Here is a 24,294-nt window from a genome sequence, read left to right on the forward strand (position 1 = left end):
TTGATTCTGTTGGTGTCTGCTACCCTCAGCCTGCTGCCCCAGCACACAACAGCAAACATGATAGCACTGGCCACCACAGACTCGTAGAACATCCTCAGCATCGTCCGGCAGATGTTAAAGGACCTCAGTCTCCTCAGGAAATAGAGATGGCTCTGACCCTTCTTGTAGACAGCCTCAGTGTTCTTTGACCAGTTCAGTTTATTGTCAATTCGTATTCCTAGGTATTTGTAATCCTCCACCATGTCCACCCTGATCCCCTGGATGGAAACAGGGGTCACCGGTACCTTAGCTGTCCTCAGGTCTACAACCAGCTCCTTAGTCTTTTTCACATTAAGCTGTAGATAATTCTGCACACACCATGTGACAAAGTTTCCTACCGTAGCCCTGTACTCAGCCTCATCACCCTTGCTGATGCATCCAACTGTAGCAGAATCATCAGAAAACTTCTGAAGATGACAAGACTCTGTGCAGTAGTTGAAGTCCGACAGTCTGACATGGACTGATTAAGGATAGTCAACATGGCTTTGTGCATGGTAAGTCAATGATAAGTATACCGCTTTGGATATTGTTGTGGGGATGACCTCCCAGGGGAATGCCATGCTGACCAGGTTACTGGTACTGAGCATGGGTCCATGGTGCAGAAGGGGAAGAGGGAGAAGAAGACAGCAGTAGTAATATACTTTATAATTTATTGTTGCCAAACAATTGATACTAGAACATACAATCACCACAGTGATATTTGATTCTGCGCTTCCCACTCCCTGGATTACAAATATTAAATATTAAAAATAGTAAAAATTATTAAATATTAAAAATTTAAATGATAAATCATTAATAGAAAAGAGAAAAATGGAAAGTAATGTGGTGCAAAAAACCGAGAGGCAGGTCCAGATATTTGAAGAGTACGACCCAGATCCGGGTCAGGATCCGTTCAGCAGTCTTATCACAGTTGGAAAGAAGCTGTTCCCAAATCTGGCCGTATGAGTCTTCAAGCTCCTGAGCCTTCTCCCGAAGGGAAGAGGGACAAAAATTGTGTTGGCTGGGTGGGTTGTGTCCTTGATTATTCTGGCAGCAGTGCTCCGACAGCATGCGATGTAAAGTGAGTCCACGGACGGAAGATTGGTTTGTGTGATGTGCTGCGCCATGTTCACAATCTTCTGCAGCTTCTTTCGGTCTTGGACAGGACAACTTCCATACCAAGTTGTGATGCACCCTAGAAGAACGCTTTCTACGGTACAGCTATAAAAATTAGTGAGGGTTTTAGGGGACAGGCCAAATTTCTTTAGTTATTGATATTCCCAGTCTTTTCTTTGCACCCAGTGATCTCATTTAGACCCTGCCATAGTCTACTGGCATCCCTTTGGTTAGCCTGGGCTTCCAACTTGGCTCGATATTGCCTCTTGGTGCCCTTAATGGCTTTCCAGAGTTCACGCCTGGATTCCGTGTAGCGACTAAAAAGCCACATCTCTAGCCTTTATAAGGGACTTGACCTCATAATTCATCCATGTTAGGGAATACCCAGATCGTCTTGCGAGACACACAGTCCTCCGTGTATTTCCAAATAAAGTCCGTGACAGCTGAGGCATACTCCTCGAGGTTAGCTGCCGAGTCCTTGAATACTAACCAGTCCACCGATTCAAAGCAGTCACGGAGGACCTCATCCGTTTCCTCCATCCAACGCGACACTAGTTTTGACACTGTGACCTCCTGCTTCAGTTCCTGTTCGTAAGCCGGGAGGAGGAGTACGGCCTGATGGTCCAATTTTCCGAAGTGAGGTCATGGGACGGAACGGTAGGCGTCCTTGACTGCTGTGTAGCAGTGGTCAAGTATATTCGGGCCTCTAGTGGGGCAGGAGACTTTGGCAGCGCCTTTCTGAGGATGGCCTGGTTAAAGTCCCCGACTGTAATAAGCAAAGCCTCCGGATACCTGGGGACTCAACAGTCAGGGGAACAGACAGGAGAATCTGTGGATGTGAATCAGACGCTCGAATGGTATGTTACCTCCTAGGTGCCAGGGTCAGGAATGTCTCTGATTGTGTCCACAACATTTTGGAGATGGAGGGAGAGCAGCTCGATGCCTTGATATATATTGGTACCAATGACATAGGAAAGAAAAGCAAAAAGGTCCTGAAAAGAGAATTTAGAGAACCAGGCAGAAATCTGAGGAGCAGGACCTCCCAGGGTAGTAATTTCTGGATTGCTGCCTGTGCCATGCGCCAGTGAGGGTAGAAACAGGATGATTTGGCAGATTAATGTGTGGCTGAAAAACTAAGGCAGGGGTAGGGCTTCAGGTTTTTGGATCATTGGGATCTCTTCTGGGGGAAGATATGACCTGCACAGAAGTGACGGGTTGCATGTGAACCTGAGGGGGCAAATATTCCTGCAGACAGATTTGTTAGAGCTGTTGGGGAGGGTTTAAACTAATTCAGCAGAGGGATAGCAACCAAAGTGAAGAGTTAGAGTGGATGGTAAAAAGGAAAAGACAGCATGCAGTCAATCTGTCAGGAAGGGCAGACAGATGATAGGACCAAATTGCAGCCAGCAGGGAGAGTATCAATGCATTAGGGATGCAGAATCAAAAAGGGTAGCAAATAAACTACTCAAAGTGTTATATCTCAATGCACAGAGTACAAGAAATAAGGTGGATGATCTTGCTGCACTATTGGTCAGGTATAATGTTGTGGCCATCACTGAATCATGGCTGAAGATTGGTTGTAGTTGGGAGCTGAATGCCCAAGGTTACAATTTGAATTGGAGGGATAGGAAGGTAGGCAGAGGGAGTGGCATGGATCTGCTGGTAAAGAATGGCATCAAATCAGTAGGAAGATGTGACATAGCATCGGAAGATGTTGAATACTTGAGTTAGGAAACTAAGGGTAAAAGGACCTTGATGGCAGTTATATACAGGCCTCCCAACAGTAGCTGGGACGTGGATCACAGATTACAATGGGAAATAGAAACGGCATGTCAAAAGTGCAATGTTATGATAGTCATGGGATTTTTCAACATGCAGGTCAGTTGGGAAAATCAGGTTGGTAATGGATCTGAAGAGAGTGAAGCAACACACATCAAAGTTGCTGGTGAACGCAGCAGGCCAGGCAGCATCTGATACTGCCTGGCCTGCTGCGTTCACCAGCAACTTTGATGTGTGTTGCTTGAATTTCCAGCATCTGCAGAATTCCTGTTGTTTGTGTTTTCTGAAGAGAGTGAGTTTGTTGAATGCCTACAACAGCAATTTGTTGTTTAGTCTACTAGGGGATTAGCTATACTGGATCGGGTATTATGTAATGAACAGGAGGTGATTAGGGAGCTTAAGGTAAAAGAACCCTTAGGAGACAATGATCACAATATGATTGAGTTCAACCTGAAATTTGATAGGGAGAAAGTGAAGTCTGATATAGCAGTTTTTCAGTGAGGTAAAGGAAATTACAGTGGTATGAGAGAGGTGTTGGCCGAAGTAAATTGGAAGGCATGCTGACAGGGATGACATCAGAGCAACAACAGTCCATGCTTCTGGGAAAAATAAGGAAGGTGCAGGCTAGGTGTATTCCAAAAACAAAGAAATACTCAAATGGCAAAATAGTGCAACCGTGGCTGATAAGGGAAGTCAAAGCTAATGTAAAAACAAAAGAGGGGGCATACAAAGCAAAAAATTAGCAGGAAAATAAGGAATTGGGAATCTTTTAAAACCCTACAGAGAGCAACTAAGATAATCATTAGGAGGGAAAAGATGAAATATGAAAGCAAGCTAGCAAAGTCAAAATGGATAGGAAAAGCTTTTTCAAGTATGTAAAAAAATAAAAGAAATGGGAGTGGATATAGGACCGCTAGAAAATGAGATTAAGAAATAACAATTGGGGCAGATGAACTAAATGCGTATTTTATATCAGTGTTCACTGCAGAAGACACTAGCAGTGTTCCAGGCTTTGAAGGGTGTGAGGGAAGAGAAGTGAGTGCAACTACAAGGAAGAAGGTGCTCAAAAAGCTGAAAGAGCCAAGGGTACCTAAGTCACCTGGAACAGATGAACTGCACCCTAGGGTTCTGAAACAGGTAACAGTAGAGATTGTGGAAGCATTAGTATTGCTCTTACAAAAGTCATTGAGCTCTGGCATGATGTCAGAGGACTGGAAAATTGCAAATGTTACTCCACTCTTTAAGAAAGGAGGGAGGCAGCAGAAAGGAAATTATAGACCAGTTAGACTGACCTCAGTGGTTGGGAAGATGTTAGAGTCCATTAAGGTTGAGGTGATGGAGTACTTAGTGACACAGGATAAGATGGTACAAAGACAAGCATGGTTTCCTTCGGAGAAAATCTTGCCTGACAAACCTGATGGAATTCTTTAAGGAGAGTACCAGTAGGATAGATAAAGGGGATGCAGTGGATTTTGTACATTTGGACTTCCAGAAGGTTTTTGACAAGGTGCCACATATGACGCTGCTTATCAAGTTAAGAGCCCATAGTATTACAGGGAAGTTACTGGCATGGTTAGAACATTGTCTGGTTTTGGAATTTAATACAGAAAACTGAGATTTTGCACTTCAGTAGGACCAACCAGGGTAGATCCTGCACAGTGAACAGCAGGGCACTCAGGAGTGTGATAGAACAATGAGATCTGGAAAAACAGTACAGGTACATAATTCATTGAAAGTGGTGTCACGGGTAGACAAGAGTTGTAAAGAAAGCTTTTCAAACATTGGCCTTCATAAATCAATGTATTGAGTACAGAAGATGAGATGTTTTGTTGAATTTGTTTAAGACATTGGTGAGGGCTAATTTGGAGTATCGTGCACAGTTATGTCACATACCTACAGGAAAGATGCAAACAATGTTGAAAGCAGGCAGAGAAAATTTACAAGGATATTCCCAGGTCTGGAGGACCTGAGTTATAAGAAAGATCAAATAGGTTAGGGCTGTATTTTTTAGAATATAAAAGACTGAGAGATGATTTGATAGAGGTATACAAAATTATGGGAGGCATAGATAGGGTAAATACAAGCTGGCTTGTTATACTGAGGTTGAGTTGGACTACAACCAGAGGTTATGGCTTAAAGGTGAAAAGCAAGAAATTTAAGGGGAACTTGAGGGGAAGCTTCTTCACTCATCGGGTCTTGAAAGTGTGGAATAAGCTGCCAGAACAAGTGATGCAAGCAAGCTCGATTTCAGTGTTTAAGTTTGGATAGGTACATGAATAGTAGGGAAATAGAGAACGATGGTCTCATGTCGACGGGAGCAGGAAGTTTAAATGGTTTCAGCATGGATGAGCCAAAGAGCCTGTTTGTGTACTGTACTTCTCTATTACAATTGTGGTTCAAAAGGGTTGAAAAAGCACATTAAAAGGCAAGAGAACTCAGCACCAGCTTGTAAAATTGAAAAACCCAGTTCTTCACTGCTTCACTTTACTTATGGATTTAGAATGCAGGGACAGCTTTGGCTCAATAGGCGTTGGCGAGCACAGGCAGAGGCCAGGGTAGGTTCCGGTAAGATTTTTGTTCAGATTGTTTAGAGTAGAGAGAATGCCAGGCAGGATGTTGTAATACTCCTCTTGCAGGATGTGGGAAGTCAGGGAGCCCTCCGGTGTCCCTGACAACGACACCTGCAAGAAGTGCATCTAGCTGCAGCCCCTAACAAACCGCATTAGGGAACTGGAGCAGGAGCTGGATGACCTCCGGATTATTCGGGAGAATGAGATTATAGATAGTAGCTAAACATAGAACATAGAATACTACAGCACAGTACAGGCCCTTCGGCCCACAATGTTGTGCCGACCCTCAAATCCTGCCTCCCATATAAGCTCCCCACCTTAACTTCCTCCATATACCTGTCTAGTAGTCTCTTAAACTTCACTAGTGTATCTGCCTCTACCACTGACTCAGGCAGTGCATTCCACACACCAACCACTCTCTGATAGTAAAAACCTTCCTTTAATATCCCCCTTGAACTTATCACCCCTTACCTCAAAGCCATGTCCTCTTGTATTGAGCAGTGGTGCCCTGGGGAAGAGGTGCTGGCTATCCACTCTATCTATTCCTCTTATTATCTTGTACACCTCTATCATGTCTCCTCTCATCCTCCTTCTCTCCAAAGAATAAAGCCCTAGCTCCCTTAATCTCTGATCATAATGCATACTCTCTAAACCAGGCAGCATCCTGGTAAATCTCCTCTGTACCCTTTCCAATGCTTCCACATCCTTCCTATAGTGAGGCGACCAGAACTGGACACAATACTCCAAGTGTGGCCTAACCAGAGTTTTATAGAGCTGCATCATTACATCTCGACTCTTAAAATCTATCCATCGACTTATGAAAGCTAACACCCCATAAGCTTTCTTAACTACCTATCCACCTGTGAGGCAAATTTCAGGGATCTGTGGACATGTACCCCCAGATCCCTCTGCTCCTCCACACTACCAAGTATCCTGCCATTTATTTTGTACTCTGTCTTGGAGTTTGTCCTTCCAAAGTGTACCACCTCACACTTCTCCGGGTTGAACTCCATCTGTCACTTCTCAGCCCACTTCTGCATCCTATCAATGTCTCTCTGCAATCTTCGACAATCCTCTACACTATCTACAACACCACCAAAGTTACGCCAAAGGAGCAGAGGACAGGAATTGGGTCACTTTCAGGTGAGGGAAGAGGAAAGGGCAGGCAGAGCAGGGTTCCCCTGTGGCCATTCCCCTCAACAAGTATACTGCATTAGATACTTTTGCGTGGGATGACTTACCTGGGACAAGCTGCAGCAGCCAGATCTCTGGCACTGAGTCTGGTTCTGCAGTGCAGAAGGGAGGGTGGAAAAAGAGGAGAGCGGTAGTGATAGGAGACTCGATAGTTAGAGGTACAGATAAGAGGTTCCGTGGTCGTGACAGAGAATCCAGGATGGTTTGTTGCCTCCCGGGTGCCAGGGTCAAGGATGTCTCTGATCGCTTGCATGACATTCTGAAGTGGGAGGGAGATCAGCCAGATGTTATGGTGCACATTGGTACCAATGACATAGCAAGGAAGAGTGAGGAGGTCCTGGAGAGTGAGTATAGAGAGCTTGGTAGGCAGTTGAAAAGCAGAACCTCGAGGGTGGTAATCTCAGGATTGCTACCTGTGCTACGTGCCAGTGAGGGTAAGAACAGGATGCTCTGGAGGGTGAACAAGTGGCTGAGGAACTGGTGTAGGGGGCAGGGTTTCAGATTTCGGGATCATTGGGACCTCTTCTGGGGCAGGTGGGACCTGTACAAGAGAGACAGGTTACACTTGAACTACAAGGGGACCAATATCTTTTCAGGGAGGTTTGTTAGTGCTAATGGGGAGGCTTTAAACTAGATTTGCAGGGGGATGGGAACCGGAGTGCCAGAGCTGACAGTGGGGCTGGGGTGAAAATAAATGATGTTAAAAGTTCAAGCAAATCCACTAATAGAAAGGTTGTGAGTGGTGGTAAAAATCTTCTGAGGTGTATATATTTCAATGCTAGGAGTATTGCGGGGAAGGTAGACGAGTTGAGGGCGTGGATTGACGCATGGAATTATGACGTTACAGCAATTAGTGAAACTTGGCTACAGGAGGGGCAGGACTGGCAGCTTAATATTCCAGGGTTCTGATGCTTCAGATGTGATAGAGACAGAGGAATGAAAGGTGGGGGGTGGGGTAGCATTGCTTGTCAGGGAAAATGTTACAGCTGTGCTCAGGCAGGACAGATTAGAGGGCTTGTCTAATGAGTCCTTATGGGTGGAGCTGAGAAACAGGAAAGGTATGGCCACATTAGTGGGATTGCATTACAGACCACCCAATAGTCAGCAAGAATTGGAGGAGCAAATCTGCAGAGAGATAGCAGGCAACTGCAGGAAACAAAGTTGTGATGGTAGGGGATTTTAATTTTCCACATATTGATTGGGACTCCCATACTGTTAGGGGTCTAGATGGTTTAGAGTTTGTAAAATGTGTTCAGGAAAGTTTTCGAAATCAATATATAGAGGTACCAACTAGAGGGATTGCAATATTGGATCTCCTGTTAAGAAACAAGTTAGGACAAGTGACAGAAGTGTGTGTAGGGCAGCACTTTGGTTCCAGTGATCATAACACCATTAGTTTCAACTTGATCATGGATAAAGATAGATCAGGTCCTAGGGTTGAGGTTCTAAACTGGAAGAAGGCCAAATTTGAAGAAATGAGAAAGGATCTAAAAAGCATGGATTGGGACAGGTTGTTCCCTGGCAAGTATGTGATCGGTAAGTGGCAAGCCTTCCAAGGAGAAATTTTGAGAGTGCAGAGCTAGTATGTTCCTGTCAGGATTAAAGGCAAAGTGAATAGAAATAAGGAACCTTGGTTCTCAAGGGATATTGCAACTCTGATAAAGAAGAGAGAGTTGTATGACATTTATAGGAAACAGGGAGTAAATAAGGTGCTTGAGTAGTACAAAAAATGCAAGAAAATACTTAAGGAGGAATCAGGAGGGCTAAAAGAAGACATGAGGTTGCCTTGGCAGTCAAAGTGAAGGATAATCCAAAGAGCTTTTACAGGTATATTAAGAGTAAAAAGATTGTCAGGGATAAAATTGGTCCTCTTGAAGATCAGAGTGGTCGGCTATGTGTGGAAACAAAAGAAATGGGGGAGATCTTAAATAGTTTTCTTGCATCTGTATTTACTAGGGAAATTGGCATGAAGTCTATGGAATTAAGGGAAACGGGTAGTGAGATCATGGAAACTGTACAGATTGAAAAGGAGGAGGTGCTTGCTACTTTGAGGCAAATCAAAGTGGATAAATCCCCAGGACCCGACAGGGATTCCCTCGGACCTTGAAGGAGACTAGTGTCGAAATTGCAGGGGCCCTGGCAGATATATTTAAAATGTCGGTGTCTACGAGTGAGGTGCCAGAGGATTGGAGAATGGCTCATGTTGTTCCATTGTTTGATAAAGGATCGAAAAGTAATCCGGGAAATTATAGGCCGGTAAGTTTGACGTCGGTAGTGGGCAAGTTATTGGAGGGAGTACTAAGAGACAGAATCTACAAGCATTTGGGTAGACAGAGACTTGTTAGGGAGAGTCAACATGGCTTTGTGCTTGGTAGGTCATGTTTGACCAATCTATTGGAGTTTTTCAAGGTGGTTACCAGGAAAGTGGATGAAGGGAAGGCAGTGGATGTTGTCTACATGGACTTCAGTAAGGCCTTTGACAAGGTCCCGCATGGGAGGTTAGTTAGGAAGATTCAGTCACTAGGTATACATGGAGAGGTGGTAAATTGGATTAGACATTGGCTCAATGGAAAAAGCCAAAGAGTGGTAGTAGGGAATTGCTTCTCAGAGTGAAGGCCTGTGACTAGTGGTGTGCCACAGGGAGCAGTGCGGGGTTCATTGTTATTTGTCATCTATATCAATGATCTGGATGATAATGTGGTAAATTGGATCAGCAAATTTGCTGGTGATACAAAGATTGGAGGTGCAGTGGACGGTGAGGAAGGTTTTCAAAGCTTGCAGAGGGACTTGGACCAGCTGGAAAAATGGGCTGAAAAATGGCAGATGGAGTTTAACACAGACAAGTGTGAGGTCACTTTGGAAGGACAAACCAAGGTAGAACATACAGGGTGAATGGTAAGGCACTGAGGAGTGCAGTAGAACAGAGGGATCTGGGAATACAGATACAAAATTCACTAAAAGTGGCGTCACAGGTAGTTAGGGTTGTAAAGAGAGCTTTCGGTACATTGGCCTTTATTAATCAAAGTACTGAGTACAAGAGTTGGAATGTTATGATGAGGTTGTATAAGGCATTGGTGAGGCCGAATCTGGAGTATTGTGCTCAGTTTTGGTCACCAAATTACAGGAAGGATATAAATAAGGTTGAAAGAGTGCAGAGAAGGTTTACAAGGATGTTGTCAGGACTTGAGAAACTCAGTTACAGAGAAAGGTTGAATAGGTTAGGACTTTATTCCCTGGAGCGTAGAAGAATGAGGGGAGATTTGATAGAGGTATATAAAATTACGATGGGTACAGATAGGGTGAATGCAAGCCGGCTTTTCCCACTAAAGAAAGGGGAGGGAAAAAACCAGAGGACATAGGGTAAGGGGGGGAAAGTTTAAAGGGAACATGGGGGGGGGGCTTCTTCACACAGAGAGTGGTGGGAGTGTGGAATGAGCTGCCAGACGAGGTGGTAAATGCAGGTTCTTTTTTTTAACATTTAAGAATAAATTGGACAGATACATGGATGGGAGGTGTATGGAGGGATGTGGTCCGTGTGCAGATTAGTGGGACTAGGCAGAAAATAGTTCGGCACAGCCAAGAAGGGCCAAAAGGCCTGTTTCTGTGCTGTAGTATTTCTATGGTTTCTAATTTAATGTTTGTCTTTAGAGAAATTTGAGCTGTAGCTTCTTTTTTGCCAAGTATCAGCACTAATCTTTGATAATGATACACGTCTTCAATATCCATACATTACAGTTTCAAATCAAAACATCAATTCCTGTCAGGTTAATCTTGGGGGCTTCACTTCAACCATCTGACCTTGATGAACAGAGCACTCTCCACTTTACCCTGGCAAGGTAATTGAAATCCTCTGGCAAAAGGAATCAAGCCAGCCCACACCCGTATGTCAGTGTCGCATTGTAAGGTCTTAAAAGCTGGTGCTGAACAAGCAATTATGTGAAACCTGTGCCAATTTAGCAATTCTTAAGTACTGGGAACTGTGACGAGAATACACATAAAATTAAGATGTTTGCTGGCCTGGGTTAGCATCAGTGACATCAGCAAGTGGTCTGCCACCTGCCCTCAGGGGAAGGAGAGATAAGGAACAATGGAGCGGTGTCTGGAGATGTGTAATGAAGGGACGTGGGAGAGAGAGAGCTGTCTGGAGCGGCTCCCCCTTTGAATCCTGAACTGTTTGAAGTGATGGACAGGCGATCTGGAGATGTGTAATGAAGGGACGTGGGAGAGAGAGCTGTCTGGAGCGGCTCCCCCCCTTTGAACCTTGAACTGTTTGAAGTGATGGACAGGCGATACCCCAGCAGGGGGATAAAAAGGGACAGGTTCGCTAAGACAGACACACACGCCACCCGAGGTAACGAGACCCTGGAAGCGGTGCGCCTCTCACGAGTGGGTGAGAAGTACCAGACAACGACCAGGGTGGAAAGGTACGATCAGCGGGAACCCGGTGTGTGTCCGCCCTTGCCTGGGTGCTGGGTTCACTGCAGAGGATCGATCACATCTGGAGGAGGGGGTCACAGTCGGTGACCTCAGGTGACATCACCAAGGACCCCCCCAAAAGCTGCTTGTGAGCCATATCGCCGGTCCGTGAGTGAAGCTGTTCTGAATGATCAGTTGTTCCTGTTCCCTCTCTCTCTCCCCCCACGTTGTCCATCGCCATGGCAACGATTACTGCGAACTGAACTGGACTGAACTTTGAGTCATTTTGAAATTTGGTCATTTACCCCTAGACAACGATAGAGCTTGATTGATGCTGTTATCTTAGTTCTGTGCACATGTGTGGTTATCATTGTTGAACTGTTGCATTTATTATCCTTTCGATTACTGTGTTGCTTGTTTCTTTAATAAAACTTTCTTAGTTCTAGTACTCCAGACTCCAACCGAGTGATCCATTTCTGCTGGTTTGGCAACCCAGCTACGGGGTACGTAACAGAACCAATTTAATATTTTTTACAAAGTATAAACATACTTAAGCAGGAAGGACCATAACAAGACATCAGAGCAGAATTAAGCCACTTAGCCCATGGAAACTGCTCCACCATTCCATTGTGGCTGACTTAATATGCCTTTAAACCATTCTCCTGCCTTCTCCCCATTAACACTCGACACCCTTACTAATCATGAACCTCTCAAATTCTGCTTTAAGTATACCCATTGTCTTGGCCTACATTGCTGTCCTTGACAATAAATTTCAAAAATTCACTACCCTCTGGCTAAATAAATCCCCCCTAATCTCTGTTCTAAAGGGACATCCTTATATTCTGAGGCCATGTCCTTTGGTCCTGGACTTGGTTACCTTCAGAAACATACCCTCCACATCCACTCTGTCCAGGCCTTTCAATATTCGATAGGTTTCAATGATATCTTCCTTCATTCTTCCCAACTCCAGTGAGTACGAGCCCTGAGCTGTCAAAAGCACTTTGTGCTCTATCCCCTTCATTCCTGTGAATCTGCTCTGGACCCTCTCCAATGCCAGCACATCAACTCTCAGATAAGAGGATAAAACCCCAGTGTTATATCTTTGCTTTTATATTCTAGTCCTCTTTAAATTAATACTAACATTGCATTTGCCTTTCTTACTACTGACTCAGTGGGTGAAATAATGGAAATACACCTCCAGCAGAGGCGTAAGGCGCTCCTTCCCTCTACCAGCCTGCAGGTAAGTCACCCTTGGGCAAGATGTAGCACCTGGTCCTGGTTATGCAGTCACTGACGCTGGACTATCTCTGAACAGTATTGATAATAACTGGGGTTGTCCGTCTTGTAAAGACACTGCCCAGAAGGCGGAAATGGCAAACCACTTCTGTAGAAAAATTTGGCAAGAACAATCATGGTGATGGATAAGACCATAATCACCTACATCATATGACACAGCACATAACAAATGAATGGACTATTGACTCAACATGCAAATTCATTTTTAGGGAATCCTGTACTAGCACTCCGAATGTCATTTGTACCTCCAGTTTCTGAATTTTCTCCCCATTTAGAAAATAGTCCATGACTTAATTCTTCTACCAAAGTCAGGACGAAAGGTCTCGGCCCGAAACATCGACTGTACTTCTTCCTATAAATGCTGCCTGGCCTGCTGCGTTCCACCAGCATTATGTGTATGTTGCTTGAATTTCCAGCATCTGCAGAGTTTCTCGCATATGGAAGATTAGGTTAGTGTTGGAGGTTCAGTGGTGAGGTGCTTCAATGGCTTTGTTTAAAATTCAAAAAACTGAAAGCAATACTGAAAACTATTAAGACTTATTTTCACACATTAAATGGTTTGATATTCAGATGTTTTAGCCATATCTAATTTTGTTATCATGCTCTACTCAGTTACACTCAAATCTATTGCTTAGGATCGGCATTCTTAAAAAGTTTATTTGATAGCTTTATTCAAACACAAATATGCCACAGACCATGACTGGGACCTGTCCAAATAGCGAGAGACTAAACATAGCAAAAACCACACGATTAGTAGAGGGAGGAATGAAAAGAATGTAGAAAATTGGCGCGATCCACAATTTATAGGAGCAGCAAGCAAAGCAGTGATTATTTTTCAAATGGGGAAAATATCTAAATTATATTTATACTGCATTTAGGTTGCTTACATGTGCAGGGATCAATAAAAGTAATCCTGTTACCAAATTCCAATGATTTGCATGTTTGCTGTTATAAAACAATTCCCTTTTGCATTTGAGTCAGCTTGAGAAAGACAATCAACTTTCCTGCCATTTCCTTGCTGTAACTTGGGTCTAATTACATTTTGCATATTGTGTCAATGTTAAAGTTACACTGCATAGTTGCTATCAACTAATTTTTTTTATTTAGAATAATATATTTGGAGTGAATACTGAAGAGTCCTAGATATTTTTATTTTGCTGTGAATACAATTAGCATTTGTAGTTCATCCCTGAATGACAAAGAGCTCATCTTTAGCTAATGCTATGATGTCAGTTTTCCATTCTTAAACGTTGACGAGAGGCAATTATACACACACTGATTTCCAAAGAGTCTTTGCACCCAAGGCAAATGGGTTACACACCACAGTTAGGATTTCTAAAATATTTCACCCATTTTATTGGTAGCCAAGTGAGTCCTAGCACAAATATATTTACATTAATTACAAAATACTGGGGGGGGTGGGGGGTTAAGTCGTTTGAAAGTGTACCTTTTTAAAAAGTGTTGCAAGTGCAAGTAGTCATTCCATTTGATGTACTTTGTAAGCTTTTAATTTGGTTTTGAGTTAAAGAACCTAGCTTCCCTGATTTGTTCACTAATGTTACGTCCCCACTACACCAGATAATTTTGAACGGCGGTTTTGAGTAAGAATAACAGGCGTACACACTAAGCATTTTTCAAAATATCTCTGTCCACACTAACACGGATATTTGGGCGAATCTCCTCTGCTGGGCATGCGCAGAACACACAGAAAACAAGCGAAAAGGAAACGGAATACTTGGTGCGCGTTTGTCCAGTTACAGACTAGAAAAGCTTAAAATGAATTGCTCTTGGCTCTCGCGCAGGAGGACTTAAAACTGAAAAAAAAACAAATACTGGAGCGTATGGAGGCAACCGACAGGGAGTTCACGGACAGTATGACTGGGCTGACGACGAACATTGAAAAACTGACTAACTCTGTTGTATTATTAAAGCACCTTGTTAAATGTATAAAACATGTCTGCATCAGTGTTATCTTGTATTTCCATACAATGTTACATTAGGCTGTTACACATCTATTGTCAGAGAAGTACTTGCATGAATAGGTAAACCACCTTCATATAAGCAAGGACAGAAAACAGGGCAAAGTAAGTATGCTTATATATTCAGTAAGCTATGGGTGAAAGTATTTGATGAGTACATTTCTAACTCTTCTGGCTTCAGTCTCGTTGCCGTCTGTTCTGAAATTGTTAGGTTCTGCGAAGCATAGAATCAAATATCGCTGTGACAATTGTATGCTCTAGTATCAATTGTTTGGCGACAATAAAGGAGGGGGGGGAGGGGGGAGGAAATGCCAGGCTGCCGCCATCTGCCATGACAGCGGTTTTAAAAAGCTCCGGTTACCCCGTACACACTGTAATGGATATTAGGCGTTTTCAGATTTATTTACTCTGGAGACCGTTTCTGAAAATCTCCGTTTTCAGGGGATGAAAATGCCGTTTTAGTCTGGACAGACTGTCAAAACGAAGAGAAAAGGCTTTGTTTCCAAAATTATCTGGCGTAGTGTGGACGTAGCCTTAAGTTACACTGAAACACACTAAAGCACTGATGCAAAGACCGCATGTATTTTGTCTGCAGCCATGCCTAGCAACATCCTGTTTCACATGAGCACTGCGCTTGCGCGCAACTGGATCAGTTCCGTACATTCAAACATGCACAAAGGGCTTTCTTCTGCCAGCTGCACCTTAAAGGAATTCAGGTAGGTCACAGGCCATAGATAGGGGAAAAATCAATCAGGATTTTTAGGGTCCTGTTCAACCTTAATTAAATTCCTTTGCCAAGTACACAGAACACTGCAGCACAAGAAGAATTTATTGGCTGATATCTTTAAGTAAAAATGCTCACTTTCAGTATCTTGTAAAGAAGCTGGGAAAATATTTTAACCTTTAGTTTCTGAGAAATTAGAAAATAATAATTAGTATTAGATTAAAGTGAGCAGCATTAAACTTATGAGAAGGTTCCCATTTTTCAGAAGACTTAACACATTTTAGAATAACCGAAGTTTCAGTAAATAGTTTAATATTGTTTACACCAGAAATAATGGCAACACATTAAAATGTCATCGCTTGTGTGCAAAATGAAATAGCATATCAGATATACAATCACCTGTGATACTTGTTTTAATATTCTTACCTGAACAGAAATATTAAAAGGTCTTACTTTAAACGTTACAATGGAAGTGAATGTTCCTTCCAAGACAGCAGCCAAAAGTAATCCCCCACCCCTTTGCCACACCCATGGATCAAAGTTAATTGTACACTTAAGCCTTTAAAGTCATGCAACAGTTGCAAACGACTCAACAACAGCTCATTTACAAATTTACTATTTATAATGAATGCACAGATACACTGAATGACTTTTATAAAAACAAAATAAAGAGGCATTTTAATATTTTAAATGACAACTGGTTTAAAAATATCTGTTTACTGGTTTGTACATTGTTTATTTTGGTGAGCAGTCTAATGGTCTGATTGCACCAGTAAACAAACATATTTTGTGCTATCTGGTAAAAGGACTGCCGAAAGAGGCAGGCAAAAAATAAGCAAACCATTCTTTGTAGACTTACTGGTTATTAGCCAAATTAGTTTAGAATAATTGAAAATAATTTATCTGCTGCCATCAGGGATATGCATGTATAAAATTCTTTATATAAATTGCACTTAAATTCAAAATGCATCTCTAATTGTCTGATTTACTGATCATCGACTTCTCAATAGTATACTTCCAAATGTTGTAGTCTAGAAAATATCATTGTAGCTTAACTAGGAGCACAAGTGGTAAAGCTGTAGAAGGTAGTGGCTACTTTAAAGGCAGTAAATTTCAAAGTGACGTTGAGTTACAGAAAATTGGGAAGATCTAACCTTTTCAGATTGCTCAATATGACTCACTAAATTTGACTGAATCAGCCTAACCTGAAATCTGGCAAAATGAATTTTGGAACTAATCCAACAAAGCAGCTGTGTGAATGCATGAATACATTTGCACCGTTAAAAAATTCTACAAACTTGCTCACCGGGTAATGGCAGAAAGCATGAAGAAAAGATCCACCATTTCAGTCAATACTTCAGGAAGAATACTGAGATTACTAATGCACAGCTTCTCAGTGCATTTCTCCACTGGAATCCCACAATAAGATTTTTATAAACTGAACTGTAGACAAATTGTTAAAAGGGAATATTATCTGCTTCTGTTATACAGTACCAGTGGATGCAACAATAAAGTGAATACTGCAATTTTAAAACTTCACTAAGGCTGAAAACCTTGAATGTTTTTGTTATTTAAAGAAAACAGAAGGACAAAAGTCTTCACTATGCACTTGAAAACTTAAGATTCAAAAGACTTTCTTTTCATATCTGCTGATACGTAATAATACATTATGCTCTATAGCGGGGGTCCCAACTTTTTTATGCCACGGACCCCTACCATAAACCAAGAGGTTCGTGGACCCCAGGTTGTGAATCCCTGCCTATAGCAAGGCAAGGATTGGCCAAACACAACTTGAGTAAAAATGAAAACCATAAACATTACAAATAGACCTCACAGATTTTAGATAAAAACTGATATTTAGCATGTGATCTTTTAGTCTGTTGTCCTACACAGCAATACAATTTGCACCTTACAGTTTATATACTGGAATAACCACATTCACAAGAAATATTAAAAGTTTTACTGTCCAATTCAGTTAAAAGAACTTACTTTTGTTTCATTTATGTTTGCTGACATGTTTTAACTAGAAAACCTTGTAATTTAAATGTTTATTGAACACTAAATTTTGACTTGCAGTATACTTCAGATTAAAGGTAACATTTGGTACCAGGAAGTAGCCTTGCTCACATTCTAAGTACAAACCAGTGACTGTGGAAACAAAAAGTCTGCAATGCAAAATAGATTGCACAAAGCAGCCTAATCAATACATGTTGGACAGTGACGGCTGACGTTAAATTAACCAGTCAATAAAGGCTACACTGATAGCAAAATACTGTCAGCTGAAGAATACTGCTTTAATATCACTTTTACAACTTTTGGATTTCTTTGTTGTCTCTAATTTAGGATCTGTTGGAGGTTAAAAGATGATCACAGGGATAATCAGGCAGTAAGTAACTGCCAAAGAATTGTTGTTTTGATGACAACTAAGCATACAGCTTACTCCACAGTTGCTGCAGTGTTGACTAAGTATTACACATCCCTTGGTTCACAGACTTCATTTTCTACCTTGCAAATTTTTGCAGGAAATAGAAATCTTTTGAAAGAGATGACAACATAAATTACATTGATGAGCAGAATAAGTTCACAACAGTTTTTTTTTGCAAGGCTGAAAGCAAGAATTCTCCAGCAAACAGATCTGAACCATTCAAGACAACAGCAAAATGTAGACAAACAATAAGTTATAATTAATGAGCATCACAGTACAGCTCGAGGAGAAAGAAAAGTGGTTCTATTTCAGTGCAATTTGAGTTTTAACAACTTTTAAAAGGAAATTTTAAAAATTCACTATTTTTAATTGTATTAAATTTAAGTCTTAAAATGCAGTATCATTTGAGAGAGACATGCAAACATGATATAAAAGCCTTCCTGTAACCAAAAAGATGCTGACAACATGCAGTGATATGTACTACACCAGCAACTGGCAATAGTCTGTACAAACACTGAATCAACTATGTCCAACTGGGGAACTTCCCTCAAGTGAACACTGAACAGAATGAATGCTTTATATCAATACTATGTGCATTTCATTTATAGAATAGTTCCTAAAAACATTTTCCATGGATTTACTGTACATGTATTCACATTAACAAACAAAGTAAACTGCCAGGACTCGAATAACCCATACATACAATTTGGAAAAATACATGCAGCAGCAAAAATGTGTATGAGGAAAATTAGACCTCCACACAAAGCTTCATGTGCAGACACAACATGAAGGACAGGTTATAAAAATACCAATTCTTGGATGGAGTAACAGATTTGAAACTGATCACTGTGCTTTAAAGCTGTAAAGGGTTGGGGGAATATGGTGATTTTATTATGGAATTCCAGAAACAGAGAACTTTATGTTAGGCATCTATGGTCCAAAAGGTTTCAGATCGTATGCAAGAGAAAATTTGTGTTATGCAAGTGTTTCCCATGGATCACTTAGGAAAAAGCTGGCTGGGTCTGGGTGTATCCCTTTGCTTTGCTCTTAAGCTCTTCTTTGCACTTGATGGGGGGGGGGTCGGAGTTATTGAAATAATAGGAAACAAACTTTAATGGCCATATTCCTGTATATACTACATAGACTACAGTACAGTCAAACTATGAAGCAATGCAGTGTATGACCAGTGGATCTGTATTATACAAATATTGCCTGTCAGCATCACACAATTGCTTAAATCAAATGGCAAATCTTGGAGACTATGATGGAACTGATCAAGAATATACAGAAATTATTTATAAGGACATTACTTGACTCCCAGAAAATCATTTAAGTAGTCTTTTTCAAATATACAAAATATGTATGTGGGGAGATTTTTTTTAAAACTTTCTCTGCATTGCCTTAATTTGCATTTGTTGTCTCTCTCTTTGGTTTAATTGTTCTTCCCACCATTGGCTTTTGAACATACATGTTCTTGGCCTACCTTGCATGGTTCTTCCCTTTTCTATTTTTTCAAAATCTTCCCTTCCACCCTAAAACTTCATGACTTAACTTTTATCAATCACAGAATTAGACTGGGACACAAAAGAAAATGGCAGGCCTGAAGTATTTATAGGCTTTTGCAATTCTGACCGTGACTTATTATCTAGTGGCAGAAATCAAAGATGCAAGATAAAACTAGAATGGTAATTGGCACCTACATATTCAGAGAATTCCCCAGGTCCTATGCCTGCCACTGAGTATGTTAATAGTTAAGAAAATATTACATTGCATATTAAATACACAAAGTAATATGTTCAAATGTTAATACATAAAAATCATGCTGAAGATTTTGCAACATCCATTCCCAAACCTCACCCACAAAAAAAGAATGTTACTTCTCACATGAACCCTCAGTCCAGCACTAATTCTTTACAAGTTTTTAAAAAAATTCTAAATGGCTACAATTCCTCTATTACCAGAAACATACTGCAGTCTTAGTAAAATTGCTTTATATATAATGACAATAATGCAATTTATATTTTGTACAGTGTATTCAGTCAAACCATGGCACGATAAGGCCCCTGCATCTTCAGGAACTGGATGATGAAGGATGGACCACCAGCTACAATCTGCGCTGGAAGATGGCTGAGTGGGCAGTTCTCAATGCTCATGATGGACAACTTGCTGCAGAGTGCCAGCTCAAAAGGAAGGCTGTGCAGATTAGGATTATCATTTAAATACAATTCCTCCAAATTTTCCAGTGTACCTGTAAAATATCCAGGAGTTTAATTAATAGAAGCCTTTGTGCTGGATGCACAACTTATTGCAAAGATTTAGAATCTACAGTTATGAGCATTGCAGACATGCTATGTTGGCATCAGGATGTTATGACAACATTTACAACTGCCTCCAGCATATCCTTGCATTGTGTTGGCTGCTAATAGAAACAATGCATTTCACTGTATGTTTCGATGTGCATGTGAATCTGAATCTGAAACAAGTAGCATTAGTCCCACAACACGAAGAAAAATAATCAGGCTTCATCTCTGTACCATTCATTAAAACCAGCAAATTAAAACAACATTAAGCTATACTTTGACATGGCATAAATGATAAGTGACAATAAATAAAGATTTATGTTCCAAAGGTAAAGGGATTACAATGCCTAAAACACAAACTTAATCAAAGCAGAAAAAAAGAAAGTACCTAAATCAATAAGATAGTATTTTGTGTGTTATTCTGGATTTCCAACATCTGCAGAATTATGTTACTAATGTTTTCCACTCCATTGATTTTGATAAAAGAGCATTGACAAATTTTAACGTAAAATAGTTCATCTATTAGAGGGTAGTAAGCCTTACATCAGTAGTAGGGAAATTACTGGTTTATTAAAGACAATATTTACTCACATTTGTAAAAGCATGGACTTATTACTGATAGTTAGTTTAACTTTGTGCAAACGAGGCCCTGTCTCACAAATTTGATTTACTCTTTTTGGATGTGAAAGATAACTGGTGAGGGCAAGATAATTACTGAGGGATGCTGTCTACAGGGACTTTTGTAAAGCATTTGACAAGGTTCCTCATGGTAGGCTGATTAAGTCCTGTAAGATCAATAGAGTTGTTAATTTGAATCCAAATTGGCTTCATCACTGAAGAAAGAATTTTCTGAATGGAGTTTGTCCCACAGCTCAGTGCTGAGACTATAAGATATAGATAGGAGCAGAATTAGGCCATTTGGCCCATTGAGTCTGCTCCACCATTTCATCGTGACTGATCCCATTTTCCTTTCAGCCAATCTCCTGCCTTCTCCCTGTATCCCTTTGTGCTATGGCCTATCAAGAATATATCAATGTCTGCCTTAAATATGCATAAAGACTCTGCCTCCACAGTTGCCTGTGGCAAAGAATTTCACAGATTCACCACTCTCTGGCTAAAGAAATTCCTCATCTCTGTTCTAAAAGGATACCCCTCTATTTTGAGGTTGCATCCTCTAGTCTTAGGCTATCCCACCATAATAAACATTGTCTCTATATCCACTCTATCAAGGTCTTTCACCATTTGATAGGTTTCAATGAGGTTACCCCTCATTCTTCTGAATTCTGGTGAATACAGGCCCGGAGTCATCAAGCGTTTTTCATATGACAAACCATTCAATCCTGCAACCTCTTGTTTATTATATTGATGGTCTGATTAGTAAATTTGATGGGAAAACAAGGGAAGTTGACAAAGGATACAGCATGACATACATCAGTTGGAAATTTGGCAAGAGAAATGGCAAATAGAGTTTAACTTGAAAAGGATGAGGTGATAATTTTGGGAACTCAAATGCAAGAAGAGAAAGTATAAAGTCAATGGGAGGACACTTGGTAGCATTAATATGCTCCCTGAAAGTGACAACAAATGGATAAACAGTAAAGCGGGCATACAGTATGCATACCTTTATCATTTGGGGCATTGTGTACAAAAGCTGGCAAGTTGCATTGCATCTGTGTGAAAGTTTAGTTAGGCTACATTTGGAACAATGTATGCAGTTCTGGTTGCCGCACTATAGAAAGAATGTGAAGGCCATGGAATAGTACATAAGAGGTTCACCACAATGTTGTCCAAATTGAGCTGTATTAGCTAAAAGGACAGACTGGACAAACTTGGACTGTTTTCGCTAGTGAGTTAGAGCCTGAGGAGTGACCTATGTAAGCATATAAAATAATGAGAGGCATGGATGGGGTGGATAGTCAAGCAATATCAAATGGTCAAAGTTTAAGGTAAAAGGGGGAATATTTAAAGGACATTTGCAAGGCAGGTTTATATATGGAACGTACCTGGAATTTATTGACAGAAGGAGTAGTAAAAGCAGGTTATCACAGCAAAGTTTAAGGGGCATTCCAACAGACATAAATAGGCAATGAACAGAGGGATATAGACCTTGTGCAGGCATATGGAATTAGTTTAGATTGGCATCGTCATTAGACAAGTCATGTTAGACAAAAGGAGCTTCTCCTGTGCTGTAGTGTCCTGTGTTTGATTTTAAACATCCAGTTTGCAAAAATCCGGTGCTCAATACAAACTTGCTTAATAATCCTGGCATGTTTTAAAAACATTCAAACACAAGACAAAGAAAAGGTTAACGAAATCCAATCTTCCACTGACACAGTAAGTTTTTAAGGAAAAAAGTAAATGCTGATAATATCTATAACCTGCAACTTGCACAGACAGATGTGTGGCTAGATGAGTAGACTGCCTAATGTGATGAATTCTGACCTGCTTGTGTGAGTCTCCTGAGGGGGCATAATTCCTGTAGCTTTGATTTGGGTTCCCAAAGTCTAAAGCACAACTAGGAAAATGCAGAGGTACTGCACCCATACCCCTTCCACCAGTTTAGACAGTGAGGTGGATCTGAGACCCAAGCAGAAAGATCAGAGGCAAAGATCAGAGTGAAGTGAGGTGAATTATAAAGAAAAAATTAACAAGTTATCTTTAGGACTTGTTGCCATTACGTGTTTTATTTGGGGTAGAATTGAGCATAGATCATGTAATACAATACCCAGCACTGCTGAGCTCTGACTGAAATGCTTTGTAATGGAAAATCTGTTTTCTAACAGTAAGATTTCTCACCTTAACAAGTCAACATTTAAAATATTATTATAATATTTCTACATGCCAACTCAAGGTTCAAGATCATGCACCATTGGTTGTCAACTTACCAATCTCTTCAGGTAAATGAGTGAGCAAGTTCTCTCCTAAGCCAAGGTGAGTCAGACTGGTTAAGTGACCAATTCCCCTAGGAAGTGTAGTCAGCTGATTGTTGGTTAAGACCAGTTTCTATTAGGAAATAAAAATCTAGTTTTAAGCATGCATAAAACAAAAATTGACTTGGGTCAAATATATGAAGAACAGCAAATACAGAAACCTCTCCATGAAAAAAGATATTCTGTCTCTTGCCAATTCTGATTTCCATTTACAGATTATAACAAATTTCATGCAAACACAGGTGGAAAAAGGCCAAAGTTACTTATGTTTGTGCTAAAATTAAAAAAAAATACAAACTTAAGTGATGCAAACTTTTTACAGAAATGCTGTCATATGCAAGTTGAGAGTAAAGGAAACCTGTAAAGCATCATGTAGTATGCTCGGAGTTGAAGTGCAGTACTACATGCACAATGAGGTTCTATTGGAGTCCGAGAAGTAATTAACAGATACTAATTAACATCCTATTTCAAAATGAGATTAATGTCTAAATGAAACAATTTTTTTTCAAAATTAATCAATTTAAACAGCACTAAACAATTTTCCAAACATTGAGACATAAAATCTACTTGCTTCATGCCTTAACAATAAAATATTCAATTTCAGAATAGCCACACTTTTCTGTAAAATGGTATGGAATGTAATTGAAGAGTTTAAACAGATAATCAGTTGTCATGTCAGAAAAGGAGGATCACTAAAACATTTGCAACTTTAAGAGCTAAACAAGTTATGCTGCAGAACTGGAAGGTTGATATTTATTTTAAATGATAGATGGAGGCCGACATCTCTTCTAGCAGCTGTCTTCCATCTTCACACTCCCCCCTCCAGCATATTGTTTCCTGCGCTTTTAAAAACTTCTTAATTTTTGTCTGCCTCCATCTATCATTCACTTGCTACACACTTCCAAATCCACCCAGCTGCTCATTTCCCCTACCTATCATCTCAGTCCACCAGTTGCCTCAAAGCCCCCTTCTATTCCCTGTGCTGGCCATTTGTCCCACCACTCAGTCCTGATGCAGGGCTTTGGCCTGAAGCATTGGCATATTTCTTTCCTCTCACTGATACTGCTTGACCCGCTGGGTTCTCCCAGCAGATTGTTGTTTTTTTTTTCAAAATAACAATGATTATGACTACATACAAGTTATCCTCCTTTCCTGGCATAGACACAGAATACGACAGTCAGAAGGTGAAGCAAAAACAGCAAAATATACCAATAACATCACACCTACGACAATTCTGATCAGCACATTTCAGAATAAAAGTGACAGCACTCCAAAAGAGTCAATTTACAAGGTTCAGAATTTCAGCCGCTGGAACGATGGAGGCTGCTTATTTTAGAACAGAAAAAATTTCATCAAAGAGTCTATCTGAAAAGTTTGTTAATAAGACTTAAGCAGAAGAGCCAATAAGTGACTCAAAGTCATTAAAAAGACAGTTATCCAATTAATTGGCAGAAAGACAAAGACAAATTTTAATGCCTGAAAGAACAGTGAAAAAAGGGGAAACGCTCATATCTGAAAGCCTCAACAAGTACTAAACATTGGAAAAT

The 24,294-nt window shown here is 40.7% G+C and overlaps 1 protein-coding gene across 3 annotated transcripts in view; it reads right to left on the reverse strand.

Moving 5' to 3' along the window:
* Positions 1 to 15,187: 15,187 nt before the first annotated feature.
* The window catches only part of shoc2 (SHOC2 leucine rich repeat scaffold protein), a 130,692-nt gene continuing 121,585 nt past the window's right edge, over positions 15,188 to 24,294 (reverse strand). For all 3 annotated transcript variants that reach the window (XM_063071227.1, XM_063071228.1, XM_063071229.1), the window contains 2 exons: positions 22,703 to 22,820; positions 15,188 to 19,765 (listed from right to left, as the gene is read on the reverse strand). In XM_063071227.1, coding sequence (XP_062927297.1) covers positions 19,557 to 19,765; positions 22,703 to 22,820 — 327 coding nt within the window. In that variant the 3' untranslated portion in view covers positions 15,188 to 19,556. The remainder of the gene's footprint in view (positions 19,766 to 22,702; positions 22,821 to 24,294) is intronic.

Source organism: Mobula hypostoma, chromosome 19 (assembly GCF_963921235.1).
Source record: "Mobula hypostoma chromosome 19, sMobHyp1.1, whole genome shotgun sequence".
In the NCBI taxonomy this organism is placed as follows: domain Eukaryota; kingdom Metazoa; phylum Chordata; class Chondrichthyes; order Myliobatiformes; family Myliobatidae; genus Mobula; species Mobula hypostoma.